Source organism: Apaloderma vittatum, unplaced genomic scaffold (genome assembly GCF_000703405.1).
Source record: "Apaloderma vittatum isolate BGI_N311 unplaced genomic scaffold, ASM70340v1 scaffold28110, whole genome shotgun sequence".
NCBI classification, from domain to species: Eukaryota; Metazoa; Chordata; class Aves; order Trogoniformes; family Trogonidae; genus Apaloderma; species Apaloderma vittatum.
The window spans coordinates 96413-112225 of NW_009696770.1; the positions used below are offsets into that span (position 1 = coordinate 96413).

General features: G+C 51.0%; 1 protein-coding gene across 1 annotated transcript in view; it reads left to right on the forward strand.

Annotated features, from left to right (window-relative positions):
* The window catches only part of GNAO1 (guanine nucleotide binding protein (G protein), alpha activating activity polypeptide O), a gene marked incomplete at both ends in the record, with an annotated part of 63245 nt that extends 48734 nt beyond the window's left edge, over positions 1 to 14511 (forward strand). Inside the window, 2 exons of the mRNA XM_009876240.1 lie at positions 13546 to 13674; positions 14382 to 14511. Of these exons, the coding sequence (XP_009874542.1) occupies positions 13546 to 13674; positions 14382 to 14511 (259 nt within the window). The remainder of the gene's footprint in view (positions 1 to 13545; positions 13675 to 14381) is intronic.
* Between the last annotated feature and the right edge of the window lie 1302 nt (positions 14512 to 15813).

The following is a 15813-nucleotide window of genomic DNA, read 5'->3' on the forward strand; positions in this document are numbered from 1 at the left end:
GAGGTGACCCGCCCCTGCCATTCCCCCTGCGCTCTCTCGGGCTCCAGCCCACGCACACACGCACACCCCACGCTCAGATGTTTAAGGTTAGGAGCTAATTCCAAAACCAATCATGAGCTTAGCTAAAAAGCCCCTGTTTTTCAATATATATTAAGACAACCATTGGAAAATTGCTTTTATCTGCCGCTTCCTAAGCCCTCTGGCTTTTACTTTAAAACCTTTTGTCTGTGACCAGTAGAGCTGGAAAGTCCTTTTTTATTTCCTTAAGCAAATAGTCCATCTAATATCCAGCCTTGAGGGGCTGAGGCTTTAAGACAGAACAAAAATGAAGAAAAGAAACAAAAAAAAGAAATACAGCAAACATTGTGACACTTGCTGAAAAAAATCACAGGACTTGGCAATGAGATGGGGATGAAGCACCCAGAGCTGCAAAGAAAGGGAGGGTGCCACGGCCTTCTGACCAGGAGGCAGAGCTCCCCGGAGCGCCCTGCGAGCCCCCAGATGCCATCAGTGAGTAGGTTGAAGCTCCTTTTTTCTCAGTTGGCGACAATAAACTCTCTCCTGTTTATGAGAGGAGGATGACCACGGTGTGGGGAGCAGCAAAGGTAGCAGCAGAGCAAGGCAGGAGCCCGCTGGGGTGGAGAACGTGGCAGGGGGTTCTGGGTGAGTCCCACGGGAGCGAAGCCCCAGCACTCAGCCGAGACGGTCCTGCCGAAATTGGGATTTGCCTGGTGGAGCCCCGGGCGCTGATCATTTCACAGGCTAATTGATATAATAGCGCTAATTAGCTCTGTAGCAAACACCGCTTCATTTATCGCTTATCCAGGCTGAGCTGATATTCAACCTCCAGCCATTGATTTCCTACTGCTTTTCAGGTGGGAAAGGAGGAAATAGGGAGTTTCTTTCTCCATGTGCAGCACGGGCACATGTTTGGGCAGGACCAGGGCTGTGCATACGGTGTGTACATGGAGGCATCTCAGAGGAAACCTGGCACTGGGGGTGTTTTTGGGGGGAGGGAATGCATCACTCGGCTGTGGCCCACCCCAGAGCTGGGTCAGTTCATCCATCCATCTTTTACGCTACCTATCAGAGTAAAAACAACACTGAGACTGTCTGTAAACTGTTATTTCACCTTCTCCAGAGCTGTTCCTTGCCCTCAGACCCCCAGCATAATGCACAGATCCGAGCCCACAAGTTCTGTTTTGTGAGCCCTCGTCAGAAACCCCTCTGATGTCCCTGACCCCTTGTCGTGGACAGGCACACACTCGCTCCGCTCGGTGGGCGCAGGCTCCGGGCAGGGCTGCGTTAGTTTGGTCACAATTCAGAGCAGGAGGAGGCTGGAGTAAAGCAGAGCAAACACCCATCCTTGTGCCAAAATCCTTGCGCTCACACCTTCCCCACCTCCGACATGTTTTAATGCATTTAAATGCTTGAGTGCCTGGAGAAGGCGCCTTCTCCGATGTCCCTGGGCGTCTCTTCTTGGGCCTGGATTTATTGGGAAAAAATGTGGAGAAGTGGTGCTGAGCCTAGATTTTAGGCAGCACCTTCTCCACGCCTCTGGGAGGGGAGGGAAGAGATACAGGGCAGAAAGAGCGCAGGCACAGATCCCGCTGGGGAGCCACGCCAAGGAAGTGTCAGCTCGGGTTGTGGCGGTTAGTCCAAGTCTTGCTGGGGATTTATGATGCACTTCGCCTCGCTGTAACCCCTTCCCTGCTGAGCAGCAGGTTTGCTGGGAGAACCAGCACTGAAAACAAATTCAGTGCTCCAAAACCATAAGCCCAGGCCATGACACACGCTGTGAGCAGTCAGTCTAGCACTGAGGCTCTGACACTGCTTTTAACGGTGTTAAATCAGCGTTTCCCAATCCCTCGGTATTGCTCTTGGTACGTAAGGTTTGACGATAGCGTAAGAACCGTTTCCAAATCCTCATTCAGGAAAATACCAGCCGGCATGTCCCACTGAGCAGCGTTAATGTCAGTTTAAACATTTTCAGTTAAACAGCTCCACGCTCTTGCAATCCCCAACATGAGCGATGCTGCACCAGGGAGTGAGCGTGCTGAACAGCGAGGCCAAATCTGCAATGGGCAGCAACAGGAGAGAGAAAGAAAGAGGAGGCTGGCACTAGCTAGCAGCTGCTGGGAGCTGGGAATTGGGAACAGAGTCCCGGCAAAAATCTCTGCTCAAATTAAGCTAACGTTGGAAGCAGCAACTTTGCATGAAGAAATCCCCAGAGGAGCATCTCGCTGAGCAAAAATACGTAAGCAAAGGAATGACACAAATGTAGAAGTTACAAATAAACTTGGGGATAAAAAGGGCTCCACGTTTCTGCCCAGGAGCTCAGCTACCCGTATCCTGCCCACGGAACCATCCTTAAGGATGTAAGAGCCTCTTCCCCAGCTATGATGAAGAGCTGCATCTCGTGATCCTGCACCTCGGCTGGGTGCCACCTCTCCTGAAGGTGACAGAGGGGAGATTTCAGCATGGAACACCCTGGCCGTACCTCTGGGTACTCTTTGCCCAGCTACAGCTGCTCTCTGAGGAAGGCTGCATGAATTTCCTGCTTGGCTGTGCTTCCCAGCACCAGTGGAGCTTCTTCTGAAGCGGAGCACACGGGCAGGGCAGGGAGGCTCAGCCCTGCTGCATCCATTCAGACATCTGCAATCACCGTGGGACACTTAAGAGCATCAGCTTAAAATAGGTGGTTGTAAATAGAAAACGTGCTTGAGGCACAGAGGTCGCGACCTGCTTGTCTTACCGAGGGGTGCAGGCATGCATCCGAGCATCTGAAAGAGCTGCCCAAACTCTTGGTTTGCCTGCATGCGTCCCTTCCTCCTGCTGTTTTTCTTAAATAGCCCAGAAGTGCCATGGAAGGGCTGCGGGTTTTGCTTTGCCCCTGCTGACCCCGCTTGATGTGTTGCTGCTTTCCACCAGTTTGATGGGAAATCGGGGTGTGGGATTAGCCCCGGAGCCCTGTCTGAAGTCCCAGCATCACGCAGTGGGACTCCCTGGCTCGTCAGGACATCTCGTGGTCACCGGGGGGAGCGAGCAGCTTTGTTCCACAGGAGGAAAGAGCTCCTAGACAGACGTGTAGCCCACATCGACAGGGAAAACCTGACAGAAAAATTGGACAAAATCCAGTAGCAGCCTTTAAACATGCTACCTCGCATCCCCTGCCACGTGTTGCCATAACAACAGAGCCATATTACGCACCTCCGTGGTTTCGGCCGCAGTTCCCCAGCTGCTTCCTTCATCCCGCCGGCGGGCGGGCAACACTGGCTGCCTGCTCCTTCCTCCACCCTCCTCATCCTCCTCCTTTTTCCTCACTTCTGTCTGAAATCTCGCCAAGCCAGTCCTCAGCCCTAGGGACAAGCAGGTCATGCAGTGAGGGCGTGAAGAAGACCCAACGTCAACAACATCCGTGAGCGTGAGCAACAGTGCAGGTATAACCCAGACCCATCCTGCTGCCTTCCCCCGATGGACAGGCAGTGCCCTTTAGGGGCACTCCTAGGATTCAGGGGGCTATTTTTATTTTCACTTTGCAGTGGGAGCCAGAAAGCTCTTTATTTTGAGAAGCTTCAAACATTGATTGGATACGGCTGATCCTTCCATCAGCTGGTGCAGTGCCACCAGCTGAATAAGTCTTGCATGCATCTGTAATTACTGCTTAGCTTGTGTTTAAATGCAGCGTCATTGATCTGCAGGACTCATCAAAACCCATATAGGAGTGCGTGAAATTATATTGGATAGAGCAGAAAAGTACATGACAACATCCATTTTCAGCCTTCTTTGTTCACCAAAAAAAAAAAAAAAGCACTTTTATTTATCTCTATTCAAATTCTTGGGTTAACTTACAATTTAGTCATCAATTGTAGTACCATTTTACAGGCTGCTTTTTATGTCGGGAACACATTTCTTTCTCATAACAGGCCCGCGCATTTCTACCAGCTTTGCAGTATCTGCCCCTGCATGGGCAAAATCCCTGTTAAAAGCATAGAAATATGTTGCTTAAGGGCCATAAAACTCAGTACGGAAAGGTCTTGTGGTTAAAGCTCCTCCCTGCGATTTAGGGAACCCAAACTGACTTCCAAGTGCCACCGCAGATTTCCCATCGTGTCCTCAGGTGGGTCATCTATGCCCTTAATACTTCTCTTCCTCCCAAAGCAAGTGTGATTAATGACATTTCCCTGCTCCAGCGAGGAGGTTGGGAGGACACGTCAGTCACGCTCAGCAAGAGTTGAGGTCCTCCAGCAGCAGAGAGCACAGAAACACGGGCTGGGCAAGGGCGATGCTGCTGCATCTGCTCGAGATGCTCTCCTCCCCTTCTACGGCCAAGAGGAGGCTCAGCAAAAGCCTTTGCTGGCAGAAAAGTCCACATCGTCTGGTACAGCTCCCGATGTTTTCCAGACCTAACGCTGATCTGGGCCAGCTCCATCCTCCCACTGGAAGTGGAATGCTCCTGAGGTCAATTCAAACTTCTCCCGCTGCACAGGCAGGGGCTCCTGGTCCACCCACCTGGTTTGCTGCAGCATCTCGGCTCGTGGCTCGCTCCCAAAAGACGTGGTCACTGGCAGGTCCATGGGCAGGCAGCAGAGGCTGCTCCTGGCACGGACGTGTCCCCAAGGCACATGGGAAAGTCCCTGCACAACCTCAAGTGCAGAGACAGCAGCTGTCCCCAGCCCTCGTGGAGGAACAGGCCTGGGAGGTGGCATCCCCAGCTCATCTCCCACAGAGCCACAGCAGCTCCCTGTCCCGTGCGGAGTACCCCAAACTGATTTTAACCACACACACATCCCTGGTGCATCTTCAGCTGAATGCAGGGCTCAGCCCACAGCTGCAGAGGCCCAGGAGCACCCCAAACCGCTGTGTGGTGGTCTGGGGGAGCCTGACCCTCCGGGGGTGGTTGTGTGCTGACAGGAGACTACGACTGCAGACCTCTCTGAGGTTGCTCATGCCTGTGCGGAGGGAGAAAGGAAAAGCGGATGGTCTCGCAGCCCAGCCTGGCCCAGGTGGGAGCATCCTTTGCCGGTGGGAATGACTGAGTTGTTTTGAAACACGGCAAACAAATTTCCTCCTGACAACGATTCGGCTGAACGCTTTCTAAAAGGATGAGAAGCTCCATGCATTTTCCCTTACGTGTCTCTGCTTCTGGATCTGGCCTGGAATGAGAACAAAATGCTGCAATACCACAAGGAAAGCTGTTCTTGGAGGAGCCTCAGCCTGACAGCCACTGAGAAGGACCAGAAAGTCTGTTTGCAGAGCACAGATTTTATGCACCCAAGAGATCCACCTATGTCTGGGATAGCTGAGACATTTTTAGCGTGCAGCCGAGGGTAAAATTGCCAGGTTTTGCTTCTGCTAGCTGTGGGTCACATCTGTGCGTGGCAGAGCATTGGCTGATTTTGGTACCCAGGATTTCTGGCAGGCATGCTTAAATGGGATTTGAAAGCAGAAATCTCCATAGCTTGCTAATGGGTCAGGAAAATGGACAGATGAGAAGATCCAGAAACGTGCTTCCTGCTCCATCACCAGAAATGCATCTTCCTCAGCACAGCGAGTAGATGAATGAGGCCTCTGACTGAAGTCACTCAGCTCCCTACAGACCCACTCGCCATCATCCAGCTACGGGCATCCTCTGTCTGCCTGATATGGGAGCACAGATCTCATTAACTAATGCTCTGCTTCGTAGCGTTAGATCTGAATCCCTCCCCAGTGCTGTCTCTGCCACAGACAGACACCAGCGCTACAAAAACACTGCAGCTACATCTATAATTTTCCTTCTAGCTTAGGAGTGGAGATGTTAACGCTACTTTCCCTGCTGCCACAAGTGTGTCAATAGATGTCCTGGACCTTCGTGCACATCTTGGTGAAACTCCTTTAACCAGAAGCTTAAAGTCCGCAGGACTGGTTTCATCTGTGGTCACAGCTGTTTGCTTTCCGGGGCTGAAGTAATTCTGAGCAATTAGCACGCAAGATTGCCTTGGGGCCAACATCAGATCGGCCACTGTTCGATGTCAGGAGCTCGCTGGGACGAGCAAGCCTTCGTGCTCGCAGCGGGGCCGCAGCTGCGGCAGGCAGGTTTGTGGATGTCTCTCCTGTGTGAAGCTGCTGCGGCGCGGAGGCTGTGTCCTCCGATCAGGGCCCCTTCCCAGAACAAGCTCTTCATTATCCCAAACTCCCTGCAGCTTATTTTTAGCCTCACCTTTTCTTCCCTTTCTTTCTTCTTTGTGGTTTGTTGGTTTTTTTTACAGTACAGAAAGCCATCAGCTCCACTGTCAGCAGGTTTATAACAGAAGTCCTGGAGCAAAAAAAAAAGCACCAAAAAGCATCAAACCCACTTACTCTGTTGCATAAAGGTTTAGGCGTAGATCCTGCTCGCTTCCAGGGTGCTGAGTCCCTCCACGGTTCATCCCTGCTCTAGCTCAGCTACTGTCCTTCAGAGCTGGTCGTCAGAGGCTTACGTAAAGCCAGAGCCAGGCTGGAGCTGTGGAGCTTTCTTCTGCTTCGGCTGAGGTTTGACGAGTGTCTGCCTAGAGGACACCTGTGAGTGGGGCCACCGGTGGAGAGGACCTTGCACAGCCCCAGCCATGCATCATCCCGGGAGGCTCGGGCTTACGTTAGTGCAGCTGGAAAGATCCAGCCAGCCTCCGTAAAAAAAAAAAATAATTAAAAAATCTGTTGCTTACAAAACAAAGGCGAGAGTGCCCTGTGGTCAGCAGCTCTGCACTAAACAATGATTTAAATCACAGAGGCTTTATATAAACAGCAGTGATGAGGATGCTTCTAGCGAAGCATGTCCACCAGAGCTACCCGAGCAGCAGCTCTGAACGGGCTGGCGTTCACCTCTTTCTCCAAGAAGTGTTGTATGAAGTGACCGTGAAGCCGATGGTTACATATAGAAAAAGGCAGATCCAGGAGATGAGGAAAAACCCTTCCTGTCATGATGAAAGGCTCCGGAGAGCTTCTGCGCAGGAATGTCTCAGGAGCAGAGCAGAGGTGATCCACGGGGGATGTGCAGAGCTCTGCAGAGGTATCTACAGAGAAACAAATGGGGAATAGGGAGGAGAGAGAGGACAGCTGTTCCCATACAACAGTTAACAAAGTTAAACTCTGACACGGCAGTTTAAAAACCTGAAAGAGACATTTTTTCACAGACAGGGTAGCTGAGCTGGGCGATTTCTTGCTGCAGATGTGGCTCTTAGAAGCATGCATTGCTTCAGAAAGTTCCTAGACGTGTTTCTGGAAGAGAAATTGTTGAAGATGTGAAGATATCTCCCTTCTTTTTGAAACTCTGTTATCCACATGAAGTCTTGGAGGCTGGGAAAACCGGCACGAGTACTGCAGACTTGCCGCATACTCATAGTCTTCTCTCAACACCTTGCTCCATTAAGCTAGGTGGGTCATTGATCTGATCCAGATGCATTGGTTTCTCTCTTGTAAGGGCTCCGATATGTCAAAAAAAAATCTATCGCCCTCTCTTACATACTCTCCAAGTTTCAGGTTTCTTTGCAGAATGGTGAGCCCACATCTGCTTTCCCAGGGCTGCTCCAAAACCATGCCTGGGTAGGTTGTTAGCGTTGGCTTTTCCTCCAAACCCACCTCTCTACTCTCAAACTCAGACTCTACCACAGGGTCCTTTAATTCCAGCAACAAGAAGACCGTGATACATTGCTGACCAAGCCACCACCCGTGAGCAAAGCCGGGCAGCTTATGTCTGGAGACCCTTTATGTCCTGAAGTACTTTCATTTACTCGGTTGCTGTTCCGTGACTCTGCTCATCCATATGTGATGCTAAAAATTATTCTGGATCCAGTCATGCCTCAGAAAACCGCAAGTCTAACTAGGACAGCTGAACTCCAACCTGCTTTTGTTCATACATTAGTATTAATATCAACTTGTCAAGTTGATCTTGACGTACAAGCCCCGTACAGCCTTGCTTCAGTGCAGGGCCAAAAAAAAGTAAAAAAAAATGCAGCACAATGTAGCATCCCTTCTGTCAAGATCTGGCACCATCCTTTAATAATAGCAGGGACCATCCTCCTCATTTCCCAGGGCAGAGTGGTGAAAACCTCAGGCTTTCAGCGAAGTTCATTTGGGAGAATAAGCCCAGTTATCTCTGGTCAGGTGAGCATCCCCCCCGCCTGCAGGAAGTGGGCACCAGGGATGGCTTGTGGCTGGTTGGATTTAGGAGAGGGAAGCTAGGGTGTATCCATGCAGGTATCTCCTCTGGTTGGACATGAGATGAGATTTACCATCAGGAGCGGCGGCAAGACAGCAGAGCCTGCCATGTAATTTATGTGATTCCCATTGAGGCAGGTCTGGCCCAGGAGGGGACACAGCCAGAAACACAAAATGTGTTGCCCATAGTCCAGGAGTGAGTTCCCAAGGCCTTCCTTCTCTGGGCCGGGCTCAGAAAACAACAGGCGATGCTGTTGCCCTCTTAGCTGAATTATTTATCCCCTAAGGTCTCTTCCCCCTGCCTGCCATAACCCACCTGGAATTGCCCAAGGAATCGTGCATGATGTGCTCTTGCCATGGTGAGAAGGACAGGAGGGCTCATGCGTGTGTGTGCTACAGTCCTTACGCTCAGCTGGGATTGCTTTCTGAAGGGACACGGTGCCCCTGCGTGGCTACAGGACAAGCCTTTCACAACTGATGATTATCTAAGACATGTGGCATCATCCCCCCGTGTGCTGGATGAGAGCTGGGCTCTGAGAGCGGGCTGTGGTTTGGTTTTGTCCTTCCCCTGACAGAACACAGGAGATAGAGCTGGGCACGGCAGGAAAAATGCTGTGGTCCAGACCTCTGGGGATTTACCCGGTAACGGCCGCCCCAACGGGTCCGGGCTCCCCCAGGCAGCCACATCCAGCTGTATCACACATGGCTTTTCCCTTCCTGTAGAAGATACTACAAGAGTTTACTGGGCTGTTGTAGAGTCACTGCTGACACTCCCTAAGCCTAGAGCTCTGAATCCTTACCCTATGGACACTGAATATTAAATGGTTTTATTGCTAAGTATGCATTGAGCTGTGCGGTCATTGGTGAAAGAAAGGAAGAAGCTAAGGTAAGAGCTAAGCTCAGATGCAGGTAACCTTCCATCCAAGAACTGGGAAGGAGTGCTTGAGTGGAGACATTTTCACATAAGCATCTAGAGTTAGACGAGATGGATCCTGCTTGTGACAGCCTTGATTAAAAACTCGGTATTTGCCAGGACACGACGTTGGAGCTGACCCTTGAGCGCCTCTGTAGGAGCAGAAAATAACCCAGCGGTGACTCAGCTGCGCCTGTTGTCAGATGGGGATCTGCTTTTTCAGTCAAATACAAAAGGAGGCTGGGGTATCCCACGCACACATGGCCCTTCCTTCACAGAGGAGATGTGGACAGAGGCCAGGATCGGCAGGACAGAGGAGCAGCTGGGAAGACGTCGCTGTCCCCAGGCTCCCTCTGCTGAAGTCCCCACATCCCTGCCTGCAGACCTCCCTACACCAGGACCCCGAGCACCACAGCTTGTCAGCAGCGAGGACAGGAGCTCAGCAGAGCCTGAGCACCTCAGCGAGCTGGATGCTGCCTGCAAGAAAAGACTGCCAAGATGCCACTTTTGAGGCAAGAAAAAAACCCCAACAGACGTTTAACCATCTTATTACCATTAACCTCACCAGATGTGAATGTACATCTGTGTAAGCTTTGCCACAGGTATCCAGCTCTGACCACAGCCTGCAGCCCCAGCTACGCTTCTTCTTCCAAGAAAGCATCCAGCAGAGCCCTTGGCCCAGGCAGTACCGTCCTGGGCGAAGGTTCCCGCAGTGGCAGAGTGCCCAGGGAGGGGTCCCACTCCACGCACTGCACGTAGGCTCTGCCACCGGCCTGTTCCCGTGGGGTAACTCGTACAACAGCAGCCCTTTCTCCATGCAGCATCTCTGGCATTGAACATGCTGCTGCCACACGCCATCAGAAACAGCAAACGAAGGTGCGAGAAACTGTATTTACTCCCTCCCTATTTTCAATATTCCTGTGCGAAGGTATCCGACGTCAGTTTGGCCTCACAGAGCGTCAGCCTCAGTCCAATCGCCTCCTCTCGCCGTATTTGGGAAATGCCATTTCTTGTGCATTTTGCTTTTAGCAGCTGGGCTTCACCTCCCTGAGCCTGATAAACTGAGTGACTCAGAAACCTGCAATCTGCTTCAAAACAAAGCATTTAAGATAAGAGATATAGGCAGTAATGGAGCTGCTCAGCTCAGAAGTATAAATGCTGGGGGGGGGTTATTCGTGTAACCAAAAACCTGGTAACCCTTCTTCAGCTCTTTTTAACCCCTGCAAGCCCTGGGCAAAGCAAGCTGCAGATAAGAGCTGCTGTGTCATTTCAAATACTCTTCCACTCCAGTGTGCAAACCCTGGAGTCGGGAAGTGGAAGGAGCTCTGGTGCCAGCACTGTGCAGGGAAGGTGATGCGGGAGGGGGAGAGCCGAGCACCCGCTCCACTGCCTCCAAAGTGCTCTTGTTTCTGCTGGTAAAACAACTGCCAGGTTCTGAGGGGATTATATGTGGTCAGGTCTCTTGGTTGCGACAGCTCACTATCTCCGGCAACAGTTTGGCCTTGAGGTTTGCAGTTCAAAGGGCATACCAGCAGTGCTGTCACCCAGCGCCACCTGTAGCAACTTGACCCCCACTTGGGGACAAATTTCCCTGTTCCCAAGGAGGTGGTACCTCCAATGCATCCCATCCTCCAGCAGCTCAGACTCATACCCAGCGGATCCTTCCAAGCAGGACAGGCAGGGATCACCAGCACTCTCCAGTAAAGCCTCGGAGATACCTCCATCAGGAACCGAGGAGAACAAGCAGCGGCTAAAAATCAGCTGAGCATCCAAGCAGCAGCCTGCCTGAGCTTCCCGTTCCCACAGCGGGGTGTTCATGTGGCAGCCGTGCCGCGGGACCCTCCTCGGCTGAGCTTCCTAGGGTGCACGCACCCAGTGGGGACAACTCAGCTGCCACCAAGTCCAGGGGAAAAAGTATATCTGCTTTAGCAGGAGGTGAGAGAAATTCCAGGGGAGAGACGCCAGAGGAGTAAACAGTTTTGGAATGCAGCCTCCAGGCCAGCACTGAAAATGTTGTATACCTTCGTATGAATTGATGGCTGACCCTCAGCGAGACTACCAGGAACAGACGAAACAAAGACCCAGGCAACTGAAAGAATTTGAGTCGTTGAGAAGCACATGGAGGGGATGATGGAAAGGACTAGAGGTGAGGAAGAAGAGGGAGTTAATAGAAAAGGCAGCTGGGCTGGATGTATTAGTGTGGAAGTGACCTCGAGGCACCGGATTCACAGAGCTCGGCTCACCTGAGGCCAGGACAGGCTGAGTGTTGGGGTACTGAGTATTCTCCTGTCACAGCACCAGTTAAGCAGTGGGAAGCAGTGCCCTCACCCAGACTGGTGCTCGAGACCTCCCGGCTGAGGTTCCTGTGAGCATAACCCAATCAGGTGAGGAGCGGGTGGATGGGATGGACCCTGCTCAACTCCCCTCCCTCGACCATCACCTCGAGAGGCTGGCACACTGCACCAGCTCCCCCAAACTCCTGCACCAGCTGCACCAGCTGCACCAGCTGCCCCCAAACTGGGGCAGAGCCAGGGACGTGAGGCCACATCCCCTCCGTGGACAAGGATGTGAAGCGGGAGTCTCGGGGCCAGGTTGTACACAGGATCAAATCAAACCTGGAGCCGCCAAGGGGGACGCTGTGTGGAAGAGCCGTAGGCTGCATGGGCCAGTAATGAGAGGGAGAACCTGCTTGAAGTCCCAGCACATGGCCTGGGGTTTAAAGGATGTCACGAGCAAATCATCGCAGGTTGAAGGCAGTAATTACAGTAACAAACTCCTCCATTACCGTGCTGCTGCGATGCCGAGTCCTTTCGGCCGGTTTGTGGTAGATTTCTTCATTTGCTGCAGTCCCGGCGGTCAAGGAGGACCTCAAAGGCAAGAATAATTAATAGGGAATGTTAAACTGAAGAGAGCTGAATCATAGAAAAATAGAGAAAATGAAGGAAGTGAGAAAGGTCTTCAGGGTGCTGCCAAGAGCTACAAGAGGAAAAGAAAATCCTTCCCTCTCCTACACCTCCTCGTTCTACCATCACCTTGAAGTATTTTGTTGCTGAGGACAGAGGAGAGCCTGGGTCTCTGAACAGCAGCACTGCAGAGCCACTTGGTCTGCGGGGACGTGTGAAGAAATGCAGCTGTCTCTTAAATAACAGGAGTTGACACCAGTTGTGAATAGATGAGTGATCGTGGCTTCAGCTGTCACAGCAGAGGATCTGACTTTAAGTGAAGCCCCATTCATCCACCCAGGGCCCATCATAAGGCTATTAAGGAAGCATCTGTCACAAAACCACAATGGCTTTAAATGCTTGGGAAACAGCACAACAAAAATAAGTCTGCTTTGCTTATACATTTTTCTCTGGGTGACGTGATTCTTGCAATTCTCTAGCAAAAAATGAATGATTAATACGACGGGTAGCCGAAATCCGTGACGCGAGCAGAGCAAGGTTTGTTTTTCACCTCGGCTTTACTGTGTGATGCAGCTCTGCGCTTATCATTCACGTTAAATTGTAATCCAGATTCCTCTCTTCTTTATAAATTATGTTTAGTTGGGCTGAATTGTTTTGAAAAATCACCTTGACTGAGGATGGAAGAACAGATTGTGGTCATATGCGCACAGCTGCTGGGTGCCTCTGCTAAAACATCTCGCACCGAAAGACACAACTTCCTACCCAAAGTTTCAGCCTGTGGAGACATTGCCTCTGGTCATAGATTTTAAGCCTGGAGCAGAATAAGGGTACACGTGTTAACCATCTAGTGTTTTAGAAAGCTCTATCCCCCCAAACCCCTGATTTACACTCCCAGATTGTCACCATTTAAGTGGGCCCCTGGAATCTGTCCAAGTGCTGCGTCTCCTGCAGTCCCAGCCCCGTGCCAGGTTTCAAACTAAAGCAGGACTCGCTCGGGTGCCTTCATCTTCCTCTGTTGCAGTTGACTGAAATCAAGGCATTCCGTCGGAGCAAGCCACCCCTTGCCAGCAGGGAGAGCCATCTCCCAGAGGTGACTCGACCTGTCTGTTCTGGGAGAGAGACCTGTGTGCTCCAACCTCGTGTCTGAACAAACCCTTGCAGAAAAGCTTGTGTGCATACAGAATCCAGCACGAGGGACCAACTGGGACCTTTGTCCCTCAGGGAATAAAAATAGCAAGTAATATCGAAACTGTGTATTTTCACGGGTTGTAATCAGGGCTCACAACACACACACACACACACTTAATTTCCTGCTTTCAGTTCACTATCAGATTTTATGCTTAGGTTGATGGGGTTTGTTAATGTTTCTTTTTTTCCCAGAATAGGTTCGTGGTGGTTTTGAGTTTTTTCTTCCTTTAAATACAATACATTCAGCCATGAAAAATGAGATTGGAAAAGATTAATAGGAAGCTGAAGGATTCATCTGAGATTGACAAAGATTAATGTGTGTCGTCTTCTTATCTGTTTTCTTTGTCCTTTCCCTTCTTTTCTTAGCTACCTAGACAGCTTAGATCGAATCGGAGCTGCAGACTACCAGCCCACGGAGCAGGATATCCTCCGAACCAGGGTTAAAACAACTGGCATCGTAGAAACCCACTTCACATTCAAAAACCTCCACTTCAGGTGAGTCTACAACTGCACATACCAGTAACTTTCCAGGGCACCTATTTATCACAGGGTTTCCCCATACCTCCCTAAGAAGAAATTGTTAAATTGCTGGTTAAATTGTTAAATGGGTTCCACTGCAAAGGAGACAGTGTTTTGGGAGGTCAGCAACACGCAATGTTTGACGATCCTGTCTTGAAAATCACTGCCTTTAAGATAGGAGCTCACAGTACCTTCTTCTAACCCAAATGACACCACTTGCTTGGGAGGTGTAATACAAGAACAGCCCCAGTTCTGATCAAGCTCATAAATGTAAGTTGGCCAAATCTTTTCTCTGAAGTGGGTCAGCCACGTGTGGTTAACGCTCTGTATTGACCCTCATGACACCAGCCAGTTGAGGGAAGAGGGCATGAAGACAGAAAGCCACACACACTGTTTAGAGCATGTAAAACTCAAGAGCACGTGGTCTCCACCTCTGCAGACCCTTTGGGACCCAGCACGCTGCTGGGGCTCTCCCACACATCCCCACATCGCTAGCTGTAACTGCTCCTCCTGGTCCTCCTCAGCTCCAGGCTGCAGAGGAGAAAACCAAGTCAGTGGTGAAAGTCGTCTTGCTCTGTGCTTGGAGTCTTCTGGGAACCATATGGTCAAAGAATGCCAAGACTGCTAAAGGTTCCTCTTAACGAAGAAAGGGCGGGTGCTGACAGTCTTCTCCTGTGCCGTAGGCTCTTCGATGTCGGGGGCCAGCGGTCAGAACGCAAGAAGTGGATTCACTGCTTTGAGGACGTCACAGCGATCATCTTCTGCGTCGCGCTGAGTGGCTACGACCAGGTGCTCCATGAAGACGAAACCACGGTGAGTCTAACCGGGTCTTGGAGGCCCCAGCACTTCTTTACGGGAGACTACGTGGCCAGCAACTGCTCAGAGATCGCCGCGTGCTCACTGGGGTGCTGCAGTAATGTGCTTTTGTCAGTCAATCCCCCTTGACAGTGAAATCCTGGGGAGACTTGTCCTCCTCCACACTCTTCGAAATCAAGTCTTCATGCCCAGGTAATGCTGCCTTGTACCGGTGAAGTGACGGTGTTTGATTTCTCCTTTCTAGCTGACCTGTGTGTTTTCACAAAGTGTTATCGAAAGAGGAGATATAGCTAGGTGGGCTCTTAAATGTTAAGGAAGTAGTCACGTCGTGGTGCAGAGGTGCAGGATGGCTGTGCCTTCTCGAGGCAGGCTCAGGCTAGGAGTCTAATAACCTATTTCTTCAGGCTACAGAAATTCATTTTCCTGAGTGAGCCTTGAACTGTTTGATTCCTCAGGTAATTTGCTCTAGGAGTGCTTTTATGACTTCCCACTGTGACATTAGGCTCAAAATACCATCTGGAAATAAGGCTAGCGAGGACCTGTGTGCTCCCTGGTATTAGAGTGCAATTAATACAAGCGAATTAAATCCACAGAAAGGGTGTGAGAAGACTCGTTACTGTATTCTGGACGTTCACTTGGTGTGATGGGGATGCATGCGCTGGGGGCTGCGGCGGACACCCGGCTGCTTCTGGGTAACGCGAAGGAATTGGAGGTCATCCTCAGCCCAGGCAATGATTTCCCCTGTGCCCGGGCAGCACGGAGGGCTCACTCCTGCCAGCTGTGTCTCCGTGAGGTAACACCGCTGGTGAAGATGGGAGGCTTGCAAAGGGCTGTTAATGAGGGAGGAGTCAAGAGAGAGATCGCTGTTGGGTAGCAGTTGCCTCCCCAGAAAAGGCTGGGGTGGCTGTGGTTTCCAGCCCGTTTGAGACAGAAAACTGTCTGATGAAGTCATATGTTTTTTTGGGGTCATATTGCTGCCAGAATTCAGGGTGGTATTAACATCACAGCCATGTCCTTCCAGACTGACTGAGGTGCCCTACATCCTCTCTTGTCCATTTACTTATAATCCTCAGCTGTCGCCTGGCCCTGGTATGCTCAAGGATGCTCGGTCCTGTAGGATTTACTGGGGAGGAACCAAAAACTCCTGGTGTGATTTGAAAAATCCAGCCTCTAGCTCAATGCCACAGAGCTCTGCAGCTGAGCAGAGGAAACACACCCGGGAGATAAAGAATGTGCAGGGAAAGGGCAGACCCAGAGGACAGAGAACAAAGCTGCGATCTGAGCAGAGGGCAAGGTGCT